Here is a 22,059-nt window from a genome sequence, read left to right as displayed (position 1 = left end):
CTCCCACATCAACACTTCAACTTGGTATTGTTTCCATGCTTGACAATTTCATGGGTGTGAATGGTATTTCACTGCGGTTTTAACATATATATCCCTGATTTCTAGCAAGAGAGAACATCTTTTCAAACATTAGCTGACTACTGGTTTTTTCTATTAAGTGCTTGTTCATATTATCATCTCTTTGTTTTGGGCTGTCTTCAGCTTACTGATTCACAGATGATATTTACATAATCTGCATACTATTCCAGGCAGCTATGTACACTGTCTATATCTTCTTTTAGCCTATTTTTTCTTAATCAGCAAGATTAACCTTTACTTAAAAAACAAACAAAACCCAGAGGGCCTGGGTGGCTCAGTCGGTTAAGCATCTGACTCATGACCTCAGCTCAGGTCATGATCTCACGGTTCATGGAATGGAGCCCGCATGCAGGGCTCTTCTCTGACGGCACGGAGCCTGCTTGGGATTCTCTCTCCCCCCCCCCCTCTGTAACTCCCCTACTCACACTCTCTCGCTCTCTCTTTCTCTATCAAAATAAATAAAAGTAAACTTAAAAAAATTATTAAACAAATAATTTAGAAATATTATGAAAACCCATGAAAAGAAGACTCAACATGGGTTCTAAACCTGATTAAAACACACTTCAGAAAGATTATTAATGCTAAACTTCTGCCAAACGATGACCTTAAAGTGCCAAACACAAAAGAATCTGTTAGGACCGTTTCTCAAATAGGTAATCTGTCCCTGGCTTGGCCATCTCTCCTTTAACTATACACAAAGTTCTGCTAAAAGTACACATTTTAGTTGATTGTAGAATTACAACGTAAACTAAACAGGTTCTTGGTACTGACAGTATGTTATCAAGGTTTTTTTGTTTTGTTTTGTTTTGCTTTCATCTCCAAATCCAACAATTGGTCACAGAGGTCAAGGATCATCAAAGTTCCTTTGTGGGTTCTCGATCACATCTGCCTCATCCATCCTTCAGGTACAGGAGGGGCTCAACAGTTTTCAAGAGGCAGAAGCCTGAGGCCATTTAAGACTCAGATGTTACAGGATTGTGAGGTGAACCCATCTGAATAAGGACTTGATACAGCCACTGGAGGAGAGCATGCAAGTGGATCTCAGTCCAGCAGGGGGTGCTAGTCACACGCTGGTGCCAGTGTCCTGCTCCCGGACGCTTTACAAAGCTTATGCGCATACATGTTTTAGTAACCTCGTATACTGTCTCAAAGCCATGCTTCACAGACTGTGCCAATAACTGAGTGAAGTCTTGGCTATTAAAAATTTTTAAACTACATCCACCAGGGATCTTGCAAACAGCAATGAGGTGAAATCCGTGATAGTAGTGGCAATTCCAACTTGGTACAGTTGGTGAGGATTCTGGCCTGTGGTTTCTAAAATTCATTTTTAATAACATCTTTGGATAATGAGTTTTTATTCATGAAATCAATGTAATGTAAGGTAATTCTTTTTTTTTTTAATTTTTTTAAATGTGTATTTATTTTTAAGAGACACACACACAGAGCGCGAGTTGGGGAGGGGCAGAGAGAGGGAGGGAGCCACAAAATCCGAAACAGGCTCCAGGCTCTGAGCTGTCAGCACACAGCCCGATGCGGGGCTCGAACTCATGAACTGTGAGATCATGACCTCAGTCGAAGTCCGACGCTTAACCGACTGAGCCACCACACGCCCCATAAAGTAATTCTAATATAGTAAAAGTTATCAATATTTTCCTTTCAGGTTTGTGCTTTTTGTTCCTTGTGTAGGAAATTCTTTCCTACCTGTCATAAAAATATTTTTAAAGTCTTCTAAAAGTATTAGAGTTTACCTTTTCATATTTATGTCTACAGGAGTACAGTCCTTATAATTATCAATTTTTATTTTACTTAATTTTGAAGTTATATTATGTGGTGCATACAAATTCAAAATTTATGTTTTTGATGAAGTGACCATAATAATTCTTTTTACCCTAAAGCATATGACATACTTAGGTACCTGCAAGAATCCTATCATAGAGACATCCAGAATACAGTAGCTTAAAAAAGTTTATTTCTCTGGCAGAAAAGAATTCAAAGGTAAATACAGCTTAGGGTTGGTAGACAGCATGGTTCCATGATTAACTGTCATTGCCAGATGCAACAGGTGACAAGGCTCCTGCTGTAGGTGACTTTTTCAGTCACATGGAAGAGGGGAGAGAAAATTAAGGCAAGTAGTTTTGCCTTTCAGGAGAGTATAAGGAAGCTGCACTCATCACTTGTGTCCGTATTCCATTGGCCTTAACTTAAATACATGGCTACAACCTTCTGCAAGAGAGGCTAGAAAATATGGTTAGCTGGGTGGTCAGTTCCTCTGATAAAAGGAAGAGAACAGCAGTCCGCTCTTTTAACTAATATTAATATTACTATTTTAACGTTGGTTAGTGTTCGCCTGGTATATCTTTCCTTTGCTGAGGGTTTCATGATTTGATCTTTTTCCCTCCTTTAACTTCCATCCTATGCTCCTGTATTTCGTGTATTTGTTTTTCAGATTGCACAGATGGGCTTCAGTCTAGTCTGATAATTTCTGGCAAGTCTTACTGAGAAGTTTAGCCTAATTACACATATTCTGACAACTGATATATACATATGGATTATTTCTGCTCTTTTATTTTGTTTTCTATGGTTTCTGTATTTACTGTGCTTTTCTACCCTCTTTTCTGGATTTCTTGTGGATTAACTTTGATTCTTTTAGTTTATTTTCCACCTACATTTATAAAGGTGTAGGTTTACAATTTATTTCTACTAACTTAGTAGTTGCATATAAAATTTTAACATACCTAACATTTAAAAACTAAAATCATTTAGTAAATCTACCTTTCCAATAAATACAAGAATCTTAGGAAGTTTTAACTTCAAATATTCGCTCCCAGCTTACATGTTCTTGTTCTCCAATATTTCAGTTCTGTTATGGGGCACCTGGGTGGCTCAGTCAGTTAAGTGTCTGGCTTTGGCTCAGGTCACGATCTCAAGGTTCATGAGTTCGAGCCCTGCACCGGGCTCTGTGCTGACAGCTCAGAGCCTAGAGCCTGCTTTAGACTCTGTGTCTCCCTTTCTCTCTGCCCCTCCCCTGTTCACACCCTGTCTCTCAAAAAAGAATATTTTAGTTCTGTTCTATTTTTATTTCTATAAATTAATTAGCATTAATATTACCATTACTGTTATTTTTGCTATTTTATTCAACATTCTTTATGGCTGTTTACAATGTCTTCGTTTACTTTTTCTTCTTTCCTTGTAGAACCATCTTCTGGGATATTTTTCCATTTTTCCTAAATTACTTTTTAGCAGTTTCTTCAGTGAGGATATCAAGATAGTAAACATTCTGGATTTTTTGTTGTTGGTGGTTGGTTCATTGGTTCTGCATTTGAAAACACTTTTATTTTGCCTGCACTATTCTATTATGGTTTAGATAGTTCTAGAATACCAGTTTGATAGTTAATTTCTCTTAATGAAGTATTTTTAAATTTATTTTTTGGCTTCCATTGTTGCTGTTGAGATATTTGTGGGCAAAACTGTCATCCTTTTTACAGTAAAAATCTGTCTTGGGCAACTGGCTCAGTTGGTGGAGCATGAGACTTTCGATCTTAGGTGTGTGAGTTCAAGCTCCACATTGGGTGTGAAGATTACTTTAAAAAAATTAAATCTCAAAAAAAAATCTCTCTTTTCTTTCTTTGATTTTAATATTTTCTATGTATCTTAGGTTTTCTGCAATTTCACTATAATGCATTTGCTCTTTTCGCATGGATTTCATTGTTCTCTTCAAATCCAAAGGCTTGTACCTTTCATAGATCTGAAAATATTCAGGAATTAGCTCTTCAAAATGCCCCACCCATCTCATTCTGTTTTTGCCTTCAGATATATTTTGAATGTTCTCATATATATTTCTCCTAATATTACTGTCACCTCTGTGTCCCTCTGGGTAATTTCCTTATCTCTATCTTCTAATCTACAATGTTGGTTTTCAGCTTAATCTTCTGCTTAACCTGTCTACTGCATTTTAATTTCTGTAACTTTCAATTTCTGTATGTTTTATTGTTTCTTTTAAATCTACCTGGTTGTTGCTTTTGTTAGGTAAATGTTTTATTTTAAGACAACTGTAGATTCATAAGCAGTTGTAAGAAATAATATAGAGAGATCGCATGCATTTTTGGTGCTATGTATCCAGGGGTAACATCTGGCAAACTACAGTACAGTATTTATGACGAGGATATTGACACTGATATAATCCACTGATACTCAGATTTCCTTCTTTACCTATACTCATTTGTGTATGTGCGTGTTTAATTCTACACAATCTTATCACACGTGTGGGTTTAAGTATCCATTACCACAGTCAACATACGGAACAGTTCCAACACTACAAAGATCCTTTCATAACCATACCCACATCCCTCCCACCTGCCTATTGTCTGTACTCACTAATCTGTTCTCCATTTCTAAAATTTCACCATTTCAAATGTTACATAAATGGAATCATACTGTAGGCAACCTTGTGGGACTTATTTTTTTCACTCAACATAAATTCCTCAAGATTCATGCAAGCTGTTGCATGTGTCAATAGCTCATTCCTTTCATTGCTAAGTAGTATTTCAAGGTAGGGAAGTACCACAGTTTGTATAACCATTCACCCATGGAAGGACATCTGGGTTGTTCCCAACTGGGGTCTATAAAGAATAAAGTTGCTATGCAAATTTGTGTACAGGTTCAAGTGTGTGCTTGTTCATTTTTTTATAGACTGTTTTCGAATTTCTATTTTCTTAAACATTTTACACATGGTTATAACACATTCTATAACTAATAATTATATGTGAAGTCCTTGGGAGTCTAATTATACTGTTTGTTATTGATGCTGATGCTGCTTATAGGACCTTGTTTCCTCATGTGGTTGGTAAATTTTGTTGAAAAATTTATTTTGGTAATCTTAATGTAAGAAAGCCATAAGAATGGTTTAGGGTGGCTTCATCCACAGAGAATTTTCACTTGTCTTTCTTAGGCTCCCTAGAATGAGGCAAACCCTAAACCACTTTAAGTTGATTTCTGGGACTGGGTTTTCCTAGACCATATAAAAGAGTAAAATATAAGGCTCAAAGTCATTGTTCTTCTAAAACCTGTACTTTGTAATATTCCTTTCCTGGTGGATTTTTTTCCTGACTACTCTTTTCATGGACCATGAAGGACTTTCTCTGGGGACAAAAGATGGTATTCCAATTCTCCACTTTCTGCAAGGCCAAGGCCTTTCTCTTGTTCTTCATCTGAACATGGAAACCCAAGGCTGTGGACCCCTATTATTGGCAAATACTCTCAGGATATTTGAAATGACAATCCTGATTGCCATTTCCTCTTTATTGCTGGTCCCTAGGTATTTTCTTAACTTTCATAGGAACTGAGCTATGCCTTTAAAAGGATGTTTGGTATAATTATTAACTAGTCTTTCATTTTACTGAATGTGAAAGTCAAGAGACTCTAATATGCAAAATATGGAGACTGAATCTCCCAAAAGGAAAAGATCATGCAATACTTCCCAAACATGTAACTATTCACTCTTCAAATTATTAACCTTCCCCTTCACAATATTCCCCTTATGGGCCACGAGCAGTATAAAGAACATGTAGAAAATGAAGGCGATGCCAAGCAATGTTATTTACAGCACAATTTTCAGAGGAAGTCACCAGGGAAGGTTTTATTAGGTGAGGCTTAAGGATAGGGTAAGATGTGGATAGATGAGAAAGGAAGTAAGTCATTTTAGCAGGTAACAGTGGCATTGTTCAGGTATGAACAAAGTAAGAATTTTGTTCAAAAAACAAGCAGCGGAATAACCTTTCTTCTGGAGAAGGTTTCTGTAGGAGAGTATGAGAGGAGAGCAGTGGAAGCAAGGGCTGTATGAGCTAATATGTAAAGTTAGGTAGGGATTTTCCAGATTTATAATAATGAGAAAGGGACTAGCCAGGTCATCCCAGGCCTAGCAGGATGAGGATTAGGGACAGAAGCAAGAAACTCTATTGTATATTTATAGAAGTAGAAGAATTTGTTGAAGTTGGCCCATAGTGGGTTGTGTGTAAAGGTGCATAATAAAGATAACACTAGGGAAGTCAGGCAAATACCTACACCTTGGGGCAAACACCTAAACCTTGCTAAGAAAATTGGAGTTTGATTTTGGATTTTAGGCAATGGGCCTATCCTATAATAATCCATATAGTGCATTTATGTCGATAAGTAGAATATATCCTTCCTCAGGATAGTTTATATGCCACATATATAGACAAACCTAGGATAACAATGAAAACAGCACCTCGTTGTGAAGTATACAACTTGCACAACTGTATGCCATGACCGTGAATTTCGGAGCTACGAAAACGTGAAGACAAAGAGTTTAAAATCACATTTGTATCTGGGGTCATTTTCTAATAGATGGATAGAGAACAGCGAGACTGAAGGCCAAGAGATAAATTACAAAGCTATGATCACAGTCCTGGAGAGGGACCTTAAATACATGAACTCAAGCAAGAATAGTGAGAATAAGAGAACAGAATTGAAATGTCAAGAGACAGAATTGACAGGGAACAGAATTGCTTCCATTTGGATATGGAGAGTAAACATACATTCGGATTTCTGGCGTGGTCAGCTGGGCAGACGGGATAACATCCATTAGTATAATATACTCACCAACATACAAGGAAACTTAGTAGAGTGGGGTAAGGAAGTTGGATATGACCATTTGAGATGCCTGTGGACACCCAGGTTGAAATAACTACAGGGAAAATAGCGAATACAGATTGTATATCTATATCCGAAGCTCCAAAGAGAGATCTGGGGTGATTCAGTGGCATTTTGGTTGCGATTTCATGGTATACAAATGGCAGAAGAAACTATGAGAAAACCAGGATACAGTGTAGTCAAGTTGCAACCCGCGAGAAGAGCAATATTTAACAACTTGGAAGAGAAAGTGAAATCAACAAAGGAGAGAGCAAAGCAATGTTTTCAGAAATGGGAGGAAACCAGGAAAAAGTGGTACCTGGACTTCACGCAAAGAACAAATTGTAAGGAAAAAAAGAAGATGATCAACAAGAACCTAATACTCACTACAGAGAAAACAAACAGGATGGGGACTGAACAGACCTATTAGAATTTGCAACGGCGATGTGAATTTTATCAGAACAAATTCAGTGGCCTAGTGGGGATGATGGCTAACTGCACTTCACTCCAGAGCGAATGGGTGCCGTGATTAAGGGAAGGGAAAAGCACGGAGAGGAAGAGACCCCCTCCCTGTGTGAAGAGGAAATGAAGGGCACACAGCGTACAGGCAGGCAGCGCAAAGACGAGGGAGTTCACAGATAGGTTCGATCATATCGGAGGCAGAAGGCGACTCATCTGCCGAGCCTGCGAGAGTAGTAGCGTGAGGGATGGGAGCCTAAGAGAAACAGTAAATATCTGGAAATCATTATTTTGGAGAACGGAAGAGGGAGTTAATGAGGGACACTTCCAACCGGAGCATTAAGCCAGGGTTTTGTTGAAGTGTAAAGCTATACTTTTGTAAAAAGATAACCAACACAGAATTCTTTCAGCTGTCAGTTATCTTGGTAAAGGAAGGGAGAAGTCATGGCCATATTGATCCAGGATCAGTAGTTTGAAAAGTGGATGGCTCTGAAGTTCAAGGGATGAAGACTTAGCCAATCTGGCAAACCTAGACTGTCTTTGTATCTAATATGTTCAAAATGAGTGTAGCATCTTTCTTCCAGACCTAGTTTTTCTAGATGCTAGATTCCCTGTCTTAGTGAGTGGTTCTATAGCCCCTCAGATATAAAGCCATCCTTCAGCACAATCTCTCTCTTATACCTTCACATTCAATCCTATTTATTCCATTTCCTTAATACCACGTCTACACTTTGACTCCACTGTGCCTCTGCACAGGTAGCTCCTTCTACAAGGAAGCATCCTGCAGTCTCTTTCACATCATTCCCACTCATCTTGAATGACTTACTTCATATACCCCCCTCCTGGAAGTCTTAAGTTCCCTTTCCCTCCAATCTGGGGGGAGGGCTCCTGAGAACAGAAAAGGCAGGGTGTATCTCTTCCAAAGCACTTAAAAAACTTTACTCTAGTTGCCTATTCTCTTCCCTACACCCACAAGAATAAGTTCCCCGAAGGCAAGGTTACATCTTTTATTTCAAGCGCCCAGTACCTGGTGGAGGACTGTTTACTGAATTCACGGAGAATTATAAAAGCAAGCACTAAACAGCAAAATGAAAGAGAGTAAGAGTCCACCACTATTTAAAACATCAGGAGGTGATCCACAAAGGAGTACATCACTGAGACAGAGAAATGATATTCAGTGATAATCACCGTGGATTAACCCGCCGTCTCTACCAGCCTGAGGACGGTTATAATGATAGGGTACGAGTAGGACTCTCAGAGGGCTAGGACTACAGCTCCTGTCCCGCAGTGGCCACAAGCCACCCACCTGAAAGAGCAACCTCACCTTCGGCTACAACAGCCCCACTCACTGCATGAGTAAGAAACAGTGACATGAAAAAACGCTTCTTGGTCTCTGGAGGCCCCTGGGGGAACCAGCACATGTTCTGTGAGGGTTTCCTAGTGATGATTTAGTAACTCCTAGAACTTAAAAATAGTTTTAGGGTATTTTATATTTGTGTTTAAAGAAATAATATTCCTTAGAATCGTATCACAACAGATGTCTCTCTCATCATTTTGTTACGAAGAAAAACATTCCAAGGGAAAAGAAAATGTAGACAAGAAGCCATGAGTGTTCATGTGACAACAGTATCTTTACTCAAATAAGTAACGGATGTCCTGAGTCCTCCCATGGTTAGCATGTGATCCCAATTCCATAAATGTTCCTTTAAGAATGATATTTAAGCAGACTTATTCCATGTGAAATGTCTTTGCAAGTTGTTCCTTAAGTAATTGATATAAATTCTTCTTAACATTAATACACTGTCTTGTGATATTTTAACCATAGACTATCTAGACATTCAATACTTCTTTATTATCAGCAAAATATTGCCACTGTTCTAAAATAATTACCCAAGTCATTTGAGCAAAATCCTTAACCTCTCTAACAGTTCCTCATCTGTAAAATGAGGATAATAATTCCTGCATTCCAGGATTGCTGAAAGGATTACAGTTCGGGTATCTCTGTATATAAAGTAACCATCACTGTGCTTAGCATACAATCTGCTAATCACAAAAAGTTTCTGCTTTTTATTTTCCACAGAATTTTTAGTGATCTTGGTGAAGACAGTTTGCAATTTAATATTTTCATTTTTGTGGAAACAGAAATAACACTCAGAAATCTGGATCATTCAGGGGTGCCTGGGCGGCTCAGTCGGTTAAGCGTCCGACTTCGGCTCAGGTCATGATCTCATGGTTTGTGAGTTTGAGCCCCGTGTCGGGCCCTGTGCTAACAGCTCAGAGCCTGGAGCCTGTTTTGGTTTCTGTGTCTCCCACTCTCTGTCCCTCCCCCACTCTCTCTCTCTCTCTCAAAAATAAATAAACATTAAAAAAAAAAAGAAATCTGGATCATTCACATACATATTCACGTACATGTGGGGGGAGTGTCTCTAAAGTATATATTTTTCTGTGTGCTTATTGGGTTTATCCACTTTGCCTCTCCGCGTACAGACTTCTACTGAATTCAACAAAGTTAAGAATTCAGTTGATTAATTTCACAAATAAAAAAGGAAGTATCTGTTCCTTTGAAGCTAGAAATATGCTGTAAAAAGTTATTCTTATGGGGCTATATTGAGTTGGAATTAGATCTAGCAGAGATAAATAGATTTTATTACATACATTCTATTCAGACACTTCAATTCTTTTCTCCTAGAAATCATTCTTAGGATTTCCTCAAAATAGATACGGTTTTTATATCAAACTAGGGACCACACCAATTAAGCTATGAACCCATATTTTCAATGTTAAAAGTTGACCTGTCGGGGTGCCTGGGTGGCTCAGTCAGTTAAGCGTCTGACTTCAGCTCAGGTCATGACCTCACGGTTTGTGAGTTCGAGCCCCACATCGGGATCTGTGCTGACAGCTCAGAGTCTGGAGCCTGTTTCAGATTCTGCCTCTCCTCTGCTTGCACTCTGTCTCTCTCACTCTCAGAAAAATAAACATTAAAAAAAATTTTTTTATAAAAAAAACCTGACCTGTCAAAACACTGCAGTTTCATTTCCTTAGCTTAAGTTGCAATTCACACACATAAGTGGACAACAATAATTTTCAAATTAAAATTTTGTTATCAAAATAAATACTGTGCAGGAAGAATCAATGTATAGCAAGCCTGAGATAGCTCTCCTTTGAAAGGTCTGCTTTCAAGATGGGATCCTTGGCTACATCTGTGAACCTAAATTTCTAAAATGTTCCCACAATTCCCTAACTGATAAGAATGGCTTACCGTGCCTAAATTGTTTGTGCAAACAATATGGTTTATGCTGAATACTGAATGCTTTCCTTCTGAGAGTTTGGAAATTTGGTATGTGCCATGTAATAGGTGCCTGTGTGGTCAGCTCCAATAAAAACCTTGGACACTGAACCTCTACTGAGCTTCTCCGGTAGATAATATTTCATCTGTGTTGTAACAATTCCCTGCTGGAGGCATTAAGCCCTTTCTGTGTGACTCACCTAGGAGAGGACTCTTGGAAACTTACATGTGGTTTCCTTCAGACGTTGTCCCATGTGCCTTTTCTTTTATTCATTTTTCTTTGTATAATAAATCATAGCTATGAGTACAAATATATACTAACTCCTAATAGTACTCCTAGAAAATCACAGAATCTTGGGGTGATTTGGGGACCTCCAACACAGCTGCCATAAAATGTCTTTGATCAAACTATCTTCTACTTTTTTCCCATTTTTATATTACGTTTTGTTAATTTCCTTAGGTACACTATTTAGGAATAGAGAAAATAGACTGAACAGTTAAGACAGATAAATAATTATATAAAATCTGCTATCAGAGAATAATCTCAGTAGATAGGAAATGAAAAAAAGCTAACAACTACCTAATTATAAACCCCCAAACATTTGGTGTTTCTCCTAGATTACAGCCATATTTTAAATACAAATTTTAGAATATTTGCAACAGATCATAACCTCTCAGGACATTTGCAAATCCTCACCAGGTTACTGGCAATTTTAGTAATTTCTTTCTTAGAAATTGATTTCCCTTTGGAGAGTGATAATCGAGCCCAATCGTTTTCATTTCAAAATAGAATATATTAATCAATTTAAAGATGTCTTTTTTTAGTTTTGAAAAGCATAAATATATTAAACATGCATTTGTCCCACGGCATGTCTGCAAATCAAAATCTACCAAAGTGAGAATTCTGAACTCTTTAAACTGTTCTCGAGAACTTCCCAGTAGCATTTCCAATGGTAGAGAAACTTACATTTTTTTGCAGTGTGGGCATTTTGCCAGAGTGTTGAACCTCAGTTCCATCCACTGTAAATAAAAAGAAAAGATTGAAAAGAAAAACAACTGAAAACTATCCAATCTGATAAGATGCTTCTCTTAGTTCAAATGTTACCAGGGATCACAGCAGAAGCAACCCCCTTCTCTGGGGGTATAGGCGCTTTCCCCCTCCAACACTTCTTCCGTCCCTTAAAATAAAGTTTGGGACTCTCCTTTGCGACAGTTCCCATGACTTGCCCAAGGCTTTGACGCAATCTAGGTTGGCTTCACAATGAAAACTGAATGTAATGCTGTAATTAGAATGATTTCTTTCAGCCTTATATCTCAGTTCACTCCCAAGGAATAAAAACATATTTTTAGGGACCTTCAAAGATGTTTTGCCTTTAAATCTTTAAGACTAACCTTCAAAATATATGAATATTTAAATTCATTACTAGAATGCAGCTATTTATAATCTATTTATGTGGGAAACCCACAAAGTAAGTAAACTAAACAAAGGAGGTAGAGGGAGAACTCAAGTCAGGCGGCTGCTCTCAGTTCTGTCCGTGCATATTCTAAGTAACAAATACAGTCTTTCTACAGCACCAATTTTTTTCCCTTGTAAATGTAGGCAATAGAATGGGCTATCTTCCTTGTTATTGAGATCCTTGAAATGGTTTCCTGGTAGCGGGTGAAAGTCTTTGAAAGAATGTGCAATATAAGTTTAAAGTAAATCTTAACTACAAAATGTATATTTAAAAATGCCTTGGGGTACCTGGGTGGCTCAGTCAATTAGTTAAATATCCAACTTCAACTCAGGTCATGAGTCGAAGTCTCACGGTTTGTGGGTTCGAGCCCTGCATTAGGCTCTGTGCTGATGACTGGCTGGAGCCTAGAGCCTGCTTCAGATGCTGTGTCTCCCTCTCTCTCTGCCCCTCCCTGATGACACTCTCTCGAAAAATAAAAAATAAAAAAAAATGCCTTTCTCAACTTCCATTTTGCTTACTTTTCTATATACCTTCTTACAAAGTCTATTTCCTTTATAGTTTTAGGAGAATTCCTTTAAGTACTTCAGTTTTATCATCAAAACAACTTAATCTTTTATTAAAATTAATTTTTGTTTAGGATTCCAAATCATTCCTATCTCTTTTCATAACTTTCCAATTCTAAGTATAGTAGGGTTTCAATAAATTATATATATCCAAATGTTTTCCACACAATAGAAGATAACTTTCAGAAAGTCTTTGATGCATGACGTTTTTTTAATTTTTAAAAAATTCTTGAGTTTTGGGACACCTGGGTGGCTCATTCGGATGAGCGTCCAACTTCGGCTCAGGTCATGATCTCCCCAGTTGGTGAGTTCGAGCCCCATGTTGGGCTCTGTGCTAACAGCTCAGAGCCTGGAGCCTGCTTTGGATTCTGTGTCTCCCTCTCTGCCCCGCCCCCACTCGTTCTCTCTCTCTCCCTCCCTCCCTCTCTCCCTCTCTCTCAAAATAAACATTAAAAAAATAAATAAAATTTAAAACTTAAAAAAATATTAACTTTTAAAAAAGATCAAATATATCTGGGTTTTCCTAGGCGTCTCTTTCTTCATTTTTATTTCAAACCTCAAAGAAAGTTAGTTAACCTTGAAATTATCTCTCAGTCATGGTAGGGACATACAGTCCCAACATAAACAAACTAGAGATGAAACCACATGAATGTTCATTCCCTTCTCAAAATCATTATTTTTCAGCATCTGGGAATGCTACACCAAGGCTACATTTTTTATTTGCAAGCAACAGTGAATCTTTCTTTCATACTTATTTTGTAATGAGTTAACTTACTGCAAAACTTACACTTTTTTAAAAAAAATTATTTATTTTGAGAGGGGGGTTGAGAGAGAGAAAGCATGCACATGTGCAAGTGGGGGCTGGGGGGAGCGGATCTCTGACGGTGCAGAGCCCAGTGTGGGGCTTGATCTCACAGACAGTGAGATCATGACCTGAGCTGAAACCAAGAGTCAGTCACTTAATGAACTGAGCCATGCAAGTGCTCCCCACAAAACTTATTCTAAGTAAAAATGCCAGAATTAATGTGCTAATAAACAAAGATTGCTAGAGTTGTACAGAATATTGAGCAGTGAAGAACCTAGAAATCTTATCAGTGCTTTTTTATGTTTTTATAATTAGTTTTAGGACAGCTACTGAACTTGTAATGTCATTTCAAATTTTATTTATACATAACAAATTTAAGTTTTTCCTAGTTAAAAGAACCAAAGCAGCCAAGGGGGCAATTATGAAACCCTTGAGCGAAGAGGAACTCAAAATCCAAGCCTGAAGGCTGACGTGTTGGCATAGAAATTCTAGAATTTTAGATGACCAACCTAAGGAGGTGATTTAGTCCAGTATTATCATTTTATAGTGTTCTTCATTTTAGCACAGATTATGCATGGTAAATTTAATTATAACTGATAAACAAGTAAGACTTCATTATGTAATTAGTAAATTATACAGCCAGCAACCTAACACATCGGGTTTTGTTATCTCCAAGTACTCACTTAAATGCAGCAAACTAAGAACAGAAAATCATCTATTATTAGAAATGATTTTGTCATAACCTATTCAAGGGAATGCAAATACTTGTGCTTTTGAAAGGAAGTTGACTTACTACTGTTCTTTTATCTCAAATGCAGCCTCTGCACTCTTAGAATTGTATTGCCAGAACTTCAATGGGGAAAAAAAAACAAATTATCTTTCTTCTATCAGAAAAATTAAAGGCAACTTCTCTAAAACTCTAATCATTTTTAGCGAAGGTCTTCCAATACTTGGCTTATTTCTAACGATTCTATGTAATAGGTAAACTCAGTTTCCTCAAGATATATTTTTAATCAACCTTAGAAGGTTCACAAGAAAGTTACACTGCTAAAAATGAATCATTTGACAATACCTTATTGGATTTTATTTTTTATTGGATACACTAGGCAACCGGTGTCGTGTCGTTACTTTGAAGGACGCAAATTAAAACTATTGTTACTCTCCGCTACAGCACCAAACTGTATGTCCTATATCCAAATAAGGAAAATCTTACCCTGACTGAAGGTACTACATCAGAGCGAAGTTGAACCATCATGTATGACTCAGGCACATATTGTAGACTGTGTTAGTTTTTACTGAGGCATGTCAGCCCACAGTCAGATACTGGTTGACAAAGCATCTTGACCTACCTTTCATCAGCAACAGAGAACATCTGCCCCGTGGAAATGCAAAATTAAACTCCACTGTTCAGTGTCTTAAGAAACTTCTTTTATTTTCATGCGGGGCTAGCTAAATGCTATGTATTCCCTTTATTCTTCTGGAAAATTATTTTCCAAGCAACGTTCCTCCAAACAGTACTCTGACTAGATGATGCCCTCAAAATGATTTGAAGCTTAGAAAATGTGTATAAATACTACATTAAAACTCCCTCCTGGATATTGACAATGATGCCTGGTAAGAGTGCTGAAGAATATACCCGTAGGGGCACCCGGTAGCTAAGTCGGTTAGGCATCTGACTCTTGATTTCAGCTCAGGTCATGATCTCACGGTTCCTGAGTTCGAGCCCCACCTCCAGCTCAGTGTTGACAGTGAGGAGGCTGCTTGGAATTCTCTCTCTCTCTCTCTCTCTCCTTCCCTCTATCCCTCCCTGCCTCAAAATAAATAAATAAACTTAAATAAAATACACCTATAAAAAAATATTTGTTTAGTTTTTTTTTTTTAATCCTAGCAATTCCCAATGACCATGGAACTCTTTATTCACATAACGCCTATTATTATCCTGCAAAATGAATGTTCTATTGAATACGGTTTGGAAAATACAAATCTAGCTTTTCTAAACATCGTCCATGGTTCCAGCCAGGCTGTGAAATAAACAGTGGGAATAGTGTAGATTCATAGTAAATTTAACTTTAGCATTGTAACACTGAGATATTAAAAGATGTTATGATAAACAGAAGGTTGTTGAGGACATAGTCCATTATATTGTTCTTTTAGTTTAATCCATGGAAATAATTCTCTTTCAGGTCACAGTATTCCAATAAACCTTCTCCTATGTGATCTTTTTTAAAAAAATCATGAATATCTTGTAATAGAGTATGTTTTCCTCTCTTCATTGACTCTAGAGGTCTCAAAGCGAAAATTCAGACCAATTTTAACAACTGTACAGGAGTAAATATTGTACATATTTATATCCTTATGTATGATTTATCATATTTTTTCTTCCCTTTGTTTTCATTGTCCCGAAATTTTCATATTTCCTTTTCAATGTTATTGAACTTTGTAACTTATCTCAATTGTTTCTAAGCCTTGTAAGCCAAGCTGAAACAAAGTAGAGAAAAAGTAAATGAATCCTAATAGTTAAAAGCTTGAAGGACAAAGGACATATGACAAAGGACATAAGACTATTTGTGGTCAGCATAATAATAAGGATAAGGCAAAGTTCTTGAGTCAGAATTAAGATATTTGCAGTTTATTTATTTAAAAAATTTTTTTAATGTTTATTTATTTTTGAGAGAGAGACAGAGCACGAGAACAGGGGAAGGACAGAGAGAGAGAGAGAGACACAGAATCCGAAGCAGGCTCCAGGCTCTGATCTGTCAGCATGGAGCCTGAGGTGGGGCTCAAACCCATGAACCGTGAGACCACGACCTAAGCTGAAGTCGGACGCCCAACCGACTGAGCCACCCAGGCGCCCTAAGCAGTTTATTTATTTTTTACAACACCGAGTAGCTCTCATTAATCTGAAACTCTCAAAAGTAAGAGCCACCCCGTTAGGTACGTACTATGTACTCTAATTACCAAAAAATTGTTTTCTAGGTATTTTTAAATCATCTTTAAATATCACATATTAATCCAAAACACCCTTTCCTGCTAAAGAATTAAGATTTTTAATCATATGCACTGTGTTAATATGCTAATATGATTCACTTGCCTACACTAAATATTAAATAAAAAAGAGCCAGTTTTAGAAGTTTGTCTCTGAATTGTTCATTACTTTAGTAGTTTTCTTCTAGTGTGAAAATATCTAAATGCATAAAGTACTTTTTAAAGTATTAAAAATCATGTCACATACATGTGTTTTAACCTCTCAATTTGGATCACTCTCTTGGATTCATACCAGGTGATTTCAAAAAATTAAATATGACCTTTCTAAGAGTTGTCTTTGATTTCCTTTTTTCCTCATTCCCTTATCTACTCTATTATCAGCACGTTCATTCTCTCTCAAAATCTTTACGCTATTCCCCAACCATCATCATCACTTTTTTTGAATAATAAAAGTCAAACATCTAGTCTTGCCCCTCTTCAGCCTTTCCCTCCATGCAATCCATGTTCCGTTTTATACATAGCATCCCTACACACAGAATTAATTATAAAGCTCTACTGAAGCTTTCATTACTCTGAGCATAATGTCACTCGCTCCCTCTAGGCTGGGTACTTCTGTGGGTGCGCGAAGAACCCTCCGTTATTTCCTACTCTAGCCTAAACACCCTAAACATATTTCATATAATTCTTGTTTTAATTGTCTTTCTTCTCCAATTAGATTATAAAACTGCATGAGGGCAAGGAATGTGTCTTCCTGTTCCTTCATTATGCAGTCCAGTGCCTGGCGTGAACTCAGTAATTATATTTGAACAAATGAAATCAGCTCACTTACAATGTGGCTCTAAAGATTATCTGTGGCAAGGATTTAGAAAATAAAATTTAGCTGAGCAAATGCAAATGTAAGCTAATTATGGAGGGGAATTGACTGAACAAGTTGAAAAGAAATCTGTTTTGAAGATCTTTAAATGGTATTTCAAAATATAATTTGTTCACATGTAAGAAAGAAAATAATAAATATATTTAATATGTATTTAACTTAGTCAAATCACTCAGTATCTATCAATACCTACAGAGTGTATTATCCTATGTAGTAATTTTCAAAAAGAAATATTTTAACTACTCCCACCAGCTATATCTTCTAATTAAGCAACTTAGTCACCGATTTAATGAATAAAATATAAGGAAGAAGATTTATCTTCTCCTTACAAGATCAGAAGTATCCTAGAAATTCTGATTAAATGAATTAAATCAGATAGATGCATGCATTTCCATTTCTTTTCCTAAACTTGACTGAAATAGGGGTAAATGAATTTTAAAAAGTATAATACCATAAGGGTAACGAGGAGAGATGGCCCCAAATCTCTGAACAACGGAACGCTCATGGAGCCTGGAGCTGGCTTAGTGAAAGGGGTGCTGAAACTTGCCTGTCTGCAGAGAGATATGCCAAAGGAAAGCAAGCTTTTTCAGGTATTGGGGCTACCACGTGTTTTCCGAGGTGGGGCTCCTAGCAGTATCCCCTGTAAATGCTTCCCTACCCTCCGCAAAACTGGAAACCCCTCTCTTCCCGGTACATGCAAGAAAAGAGTGATTTATTCTGAAAAGAAACTGGACAAGAGAGCTTGTGAACTTAGAAACACCCGCCATAGCAGAAGGCAAGAATAAAAGAAAGGAATCAAGTTAAAGTCTACGGTTTGAACAGTGGATGAGACCTTCATCTCATTACCTTTAACTCCTAAATGCTGCCTCCCAGGCATATCACTCACAAGAAACTGCAGGATTTTTCCCCAGAGAAACTTGCCCTCCAAGAAGACTTCTTGATATTAAGAGTTGACAGTTGTTCAAAAAAATGGGAGAGGGAGAAGAAAAAGAAGAAGATGCAGAAGAAGGAGGAAGGAGGGAAGGAGGGAAAGAAGAAAGGAAGGAAAGAAGGAGGGAAGGAAGGAAGGAAAGGAGAAAGATCTTAACTCTGCTGCATGAATAGAGGTTCCAATCAGTGACTGACCCTCAAATATAAATGAACTTTTCTGTAAAATCTCTACCACAAAAAAAAAAAAAAAAAAAGGTGGGGAGAAAACAGAGACAAGTCATAAGGAAGAAAAATACTTCACAAAAAAATAGAACTAATAGTTTCAGAAAGATGCCAGAGAGAAGAGAATGCTCTTTAGAAAAAGGAAAAACTAACCAGAGAACACAGGAAAAGTCTTTGAGATTAAAAATTAAGTTAGAAAATCTGAAATTAAAATTTTGAATTAAGTTTGGAAGATATAATCAGGAAAGTGTTCCAGTAAGTAAAAGAAAAAGCCAAACCTTCAAAGAAAATGTAAGAAAAAGAAAAAAGAGTCAATAATTCAGGTGATCTAAAGAGTTCTAGAAAGTGGGAACAAAGAAAAGAAAATAGTCTAGACCATAAGAGGGCCCACTGAGTACCCAGACAATGAATTCAAACATATCCTCCCTAAGACACATTCTTTTTATAAATGTTTTTTAACTTGAGTATAGTTGACACACAGTGTTACGTCTCTCGAGTGAACAACACAGTGATTCAACTAGTCTTTATATTATGGTGTGCTCACCACAGGTGTAACTACCATCTGTCATCATACAACACTATTACAATATCATTGGCTGCGTTCCCTATGCTGGTCCTTTTATTCCATGACTTACTCATTCCATAACTGGAAGCCTGTACCTCCCACTATCCTTCAAACACTCACTCCCTTACACTGGCAACCATCAGTATGTTCTCTGTGTTTATATTTATGGATCTACACTTTTTGTTTGTTCATTAGATTCCACATATAAGTGGAATTATATCGTATTTGTCTTTCTAAGTCTGACTTATTTCACTTAGCATAATACCCTCTAGGTCCATTCATGTTGTCACAAATGGTAAGATCTCATCCTTTCTAAAGGCTGCGTAATATTCCAGTGTGTATGTATGTATGTATGTATCTGTATCACATCTTCTTTTTCCATCCTAAGACATATTCCAATGCAATTTCAGAGCACTGGAGAAAATGAAGGAAGAAAGAGGCAAATAAAGAGAAAAAACAGAAAGGACATGGAATTAGGGCAGTAGTTGAACTTTTCATTAATAGTGGAGCAAAGCCTTTTAAATTTTTGAGAGGAAACAATTAGCAACCTACAATTCTACATCTGGACAAACTATAAAGTACATGTGAGATCAGATTAAAAACTGTTTAAGAAGTAGAAGGTCTCTAATTTGTTTCCTTGCATATTTTCTCAGAAAGCTAAGAGGGGATGTAGTTCACCAAAATGAAGGAGTAAACCAAGAGCTGTAAGGAAGGCATGAGATCCAATACAGGAAAAGAAAAAAGGAAATCCTAGGATAATGATGAAGGGAAATCCCACAATGGCAGCTGTGTAGCAAGAAGCCTCAATAATAGATTCCCTGATGTGTCTGACTATATTGATAGGAATTTTATAGTTCTATAAAATAATATGGGAATAAGTAATGATTTGTAATAGAAAATTAAATTCAAAAGGAGGAGAGACAATTATTCTTTTTCTTTTTTTAAGTAATCTCTATACCCAGTGTGGGGCTCAAACTCATGACTCTGAGATCAAGAGTCAGATGCTCTACCAAATGAGCCAGCCAGGTGCCCCAAAAGGAGGATATACAATTATTAACAAATCCAAAAAAAATCTGAAAAGTCATACAGTGCCAAAATATAATATATTGCTTGGCTAAGCTGTGCACATAATTTACCTAATCATAAAAAATATAAACATTAAGCATTAATTGAAAAAAATATTAAAACTCTAGCTGGAGCATGGAATCGAGAAAAGGACTGAGTGGGGGAAGGGATGTTATGAGTGCTAAATCCTCAACCTGCATTGTACAGGGTAATAGGTAATATCTAAAATCAAAAAGAAAAAAGGGTAAACAAACAATTTAAACACATGTACATAATACCAGCACAGCAGCTGGAAATGCTGGAAGTATTTGCAGGATGGTATTTGGGGATGATCACTATTTTCCTTATAAGCTTTACAATCCCATTTAACATTGAAATTATGCACATGAATTACTCTACTAAAAATAAAAATTAGAAGGAAAAAAATGCAAATCATCTACACTTGCTTAAAGCTGTTCGTCCCTTAGATTATCCTGCAGTGGAAGACCACTGTGACCTCAGCCCTGCCCAGGCTTACACTCTGGAAGTTTTCATTAATACTTAGGTTCTAAAGAAAATTTTTTTGTCTCCTATGAGGGCTGAATAACAAAAGAAAACCTTTCTGACAGGGCAAGGCATTATGAACTTAACTTTTAAAAATCAAACTTAGGGGTGCCTGGGTGGCTCAGTTGGTTAAGCGTCCAACTTCGACTCAGGTCATGATCTCACAGTTTGTGGGTTCAAGTCCTGTGTCAAGTTCTGTGCTGACAGCTCGGAGCCTGGAACCTGCTTCAGGTTCTGTGTCTCCCTCTCTCTCTGCCCTTCCCCCACTCAGTCTCTCTCTCTCTCTCTCTCTCTCTCAAAAGTAAATAAACATTGAAAAAAATGTATTAAAAAATCAAACTTAGGGTTAGAGTTAAAAGTTAGTTGAACAAGAATTCCTATAACTACTTATAACTTCTTATTTTTTTCCCCAGTAGTTTATCTAATTATGGACACCAGAGTTAACTCCCTTTACTCCAAGTTTAATTTTTTAAAAAGCAGAAAAAATTTTGATAAATTATAATAAGAATTTTTCTTGAATCTAGAAACCACAAATCTTCTGATTAAGTGCACTTGGATAAAACTACAAGACCATGAGTGGTGGTCAAATCTATGTGATCGTGACCTACATGTTACAGATTGATGTCACTGTGACAAATGTCCGGTTACTTACCAGGAATGTGTTTCCACAATGCCCACACACGACCCTTGTACCTTCTGGTTGGACTGGCAATGCAGGTTGAGCTGGTTGTTCTTCAGAAATAAGCATTACTGGGCCAAGGTTAATTATGCGTCTACTGTGGAGAGAGAAATGAAACAGCGTCATTATCCCACAAATGGACTGAGGGCAAAACCTGTAATATATGACCAAAAACATGGAATATAGCATTGAAAATAAATAAATTGTCAGGCTTCGAAGCTAAATTCACAGAAAGTAGTAATAAGCAATACTTCAAAAGCAAAAAAAAAAAAATGAGAGTTTTTAATATTTTTGATGGAAACCATGTATTATAGTGTTGGTTCCTAATCAATGACCTTGGGAACCATTTCACTGCCTTTTTCAAGCTCTTATAAGTCCAAATCAGAAAATAGTTTTTATCATTCCCTATCTAGGAACACAAGCTGAGTTTTGTAGAAAACTACAAAAGTTAAAATATTCCATATCAATAAATATGTTGCGTGCCATGAAGGTACCAAAGTGCTGAGTCACAACCAAATTTCTCTGAGTAGGTTGGTATTCCTTGATGTCTATTTAATCACAGTTGGACAAAAAGGAAGATGAGAAGGCTTCTTTCTCTTCCCTCGCCTGCCATCAGATGGGGTTGCAAATGATTCATAGAAAGGTCAAAGAGCCAGAAATCACAGAAAAAACACAGGTAAAGTCTTGATAGACTCCGATCTGGGCACATCTATAATGGCATTTGATATGGGCAAATAGCTCCAGAATTTACTGCATAGAGTATGTTCAGCAAAGACCAGTATAGCACATGGTAAGGTACACAATGATGACTAAAACACTTCCAGATTAAGATGAATTTCATCAAAGGTAAACTAGGCGGTTACTTTTACTTATTTTTTTCCCTTTGGAACATCTTTATTT

General features: G+C 37.1%; 1 protein-coding gene across 3 annotated transcripts in view; it reads right to left on the bottom strand.

Moving 5' to 3' along the window:
* The window catches only part of PIP4P2 (phosphatidylinositol-4,5-bisphosphate 4-phosphatase 2), a 55,492-nt gene that overhangs the window by 7,929 nt on the left and 25,504 nt on the right, over positions 1 to 22,059 (bottom strand). For all 3 annotated transcript variants that reach the window (XM_015082869.3, XM_027064255.2, XM_015082868.3), the window contains 2 exons: positions 21,133 to 21,256; positions 11,439 to 11,491 (listed from right to left, as the gene is read on the bottom strand). In XM_015082869.3, the coding sequence (XP_014938355.1) occupies positions 11,439 to 11,491; positions 21,133 to 21,256 (177 nt within the window). The remainder of the gene's footprint in view (positions 1 to 11,438; positions 11,492 to 21,132; positions 21,257 to 22,059) is intronic.

Source organism: Acinonyx jubatus, chromosome F2 (assembly GCF_027475565.1).
Source record: "Acinonyx jubatus isolate Ajub_Pintada_27869175 chromosome F2, VMU_Ajub_asm_v1.0, whole genome shotgun sequence".
NCBI lineage: Eukaryota > Metazoa > Chordata > Mammalia > Carnivora > Felidae > Acinonyx > Acinonyx jubatus.
Note: the sequence above shows the minus strand (reverse complement) of the source record. Positions and strands in the feature narration are given on the sequence as shown.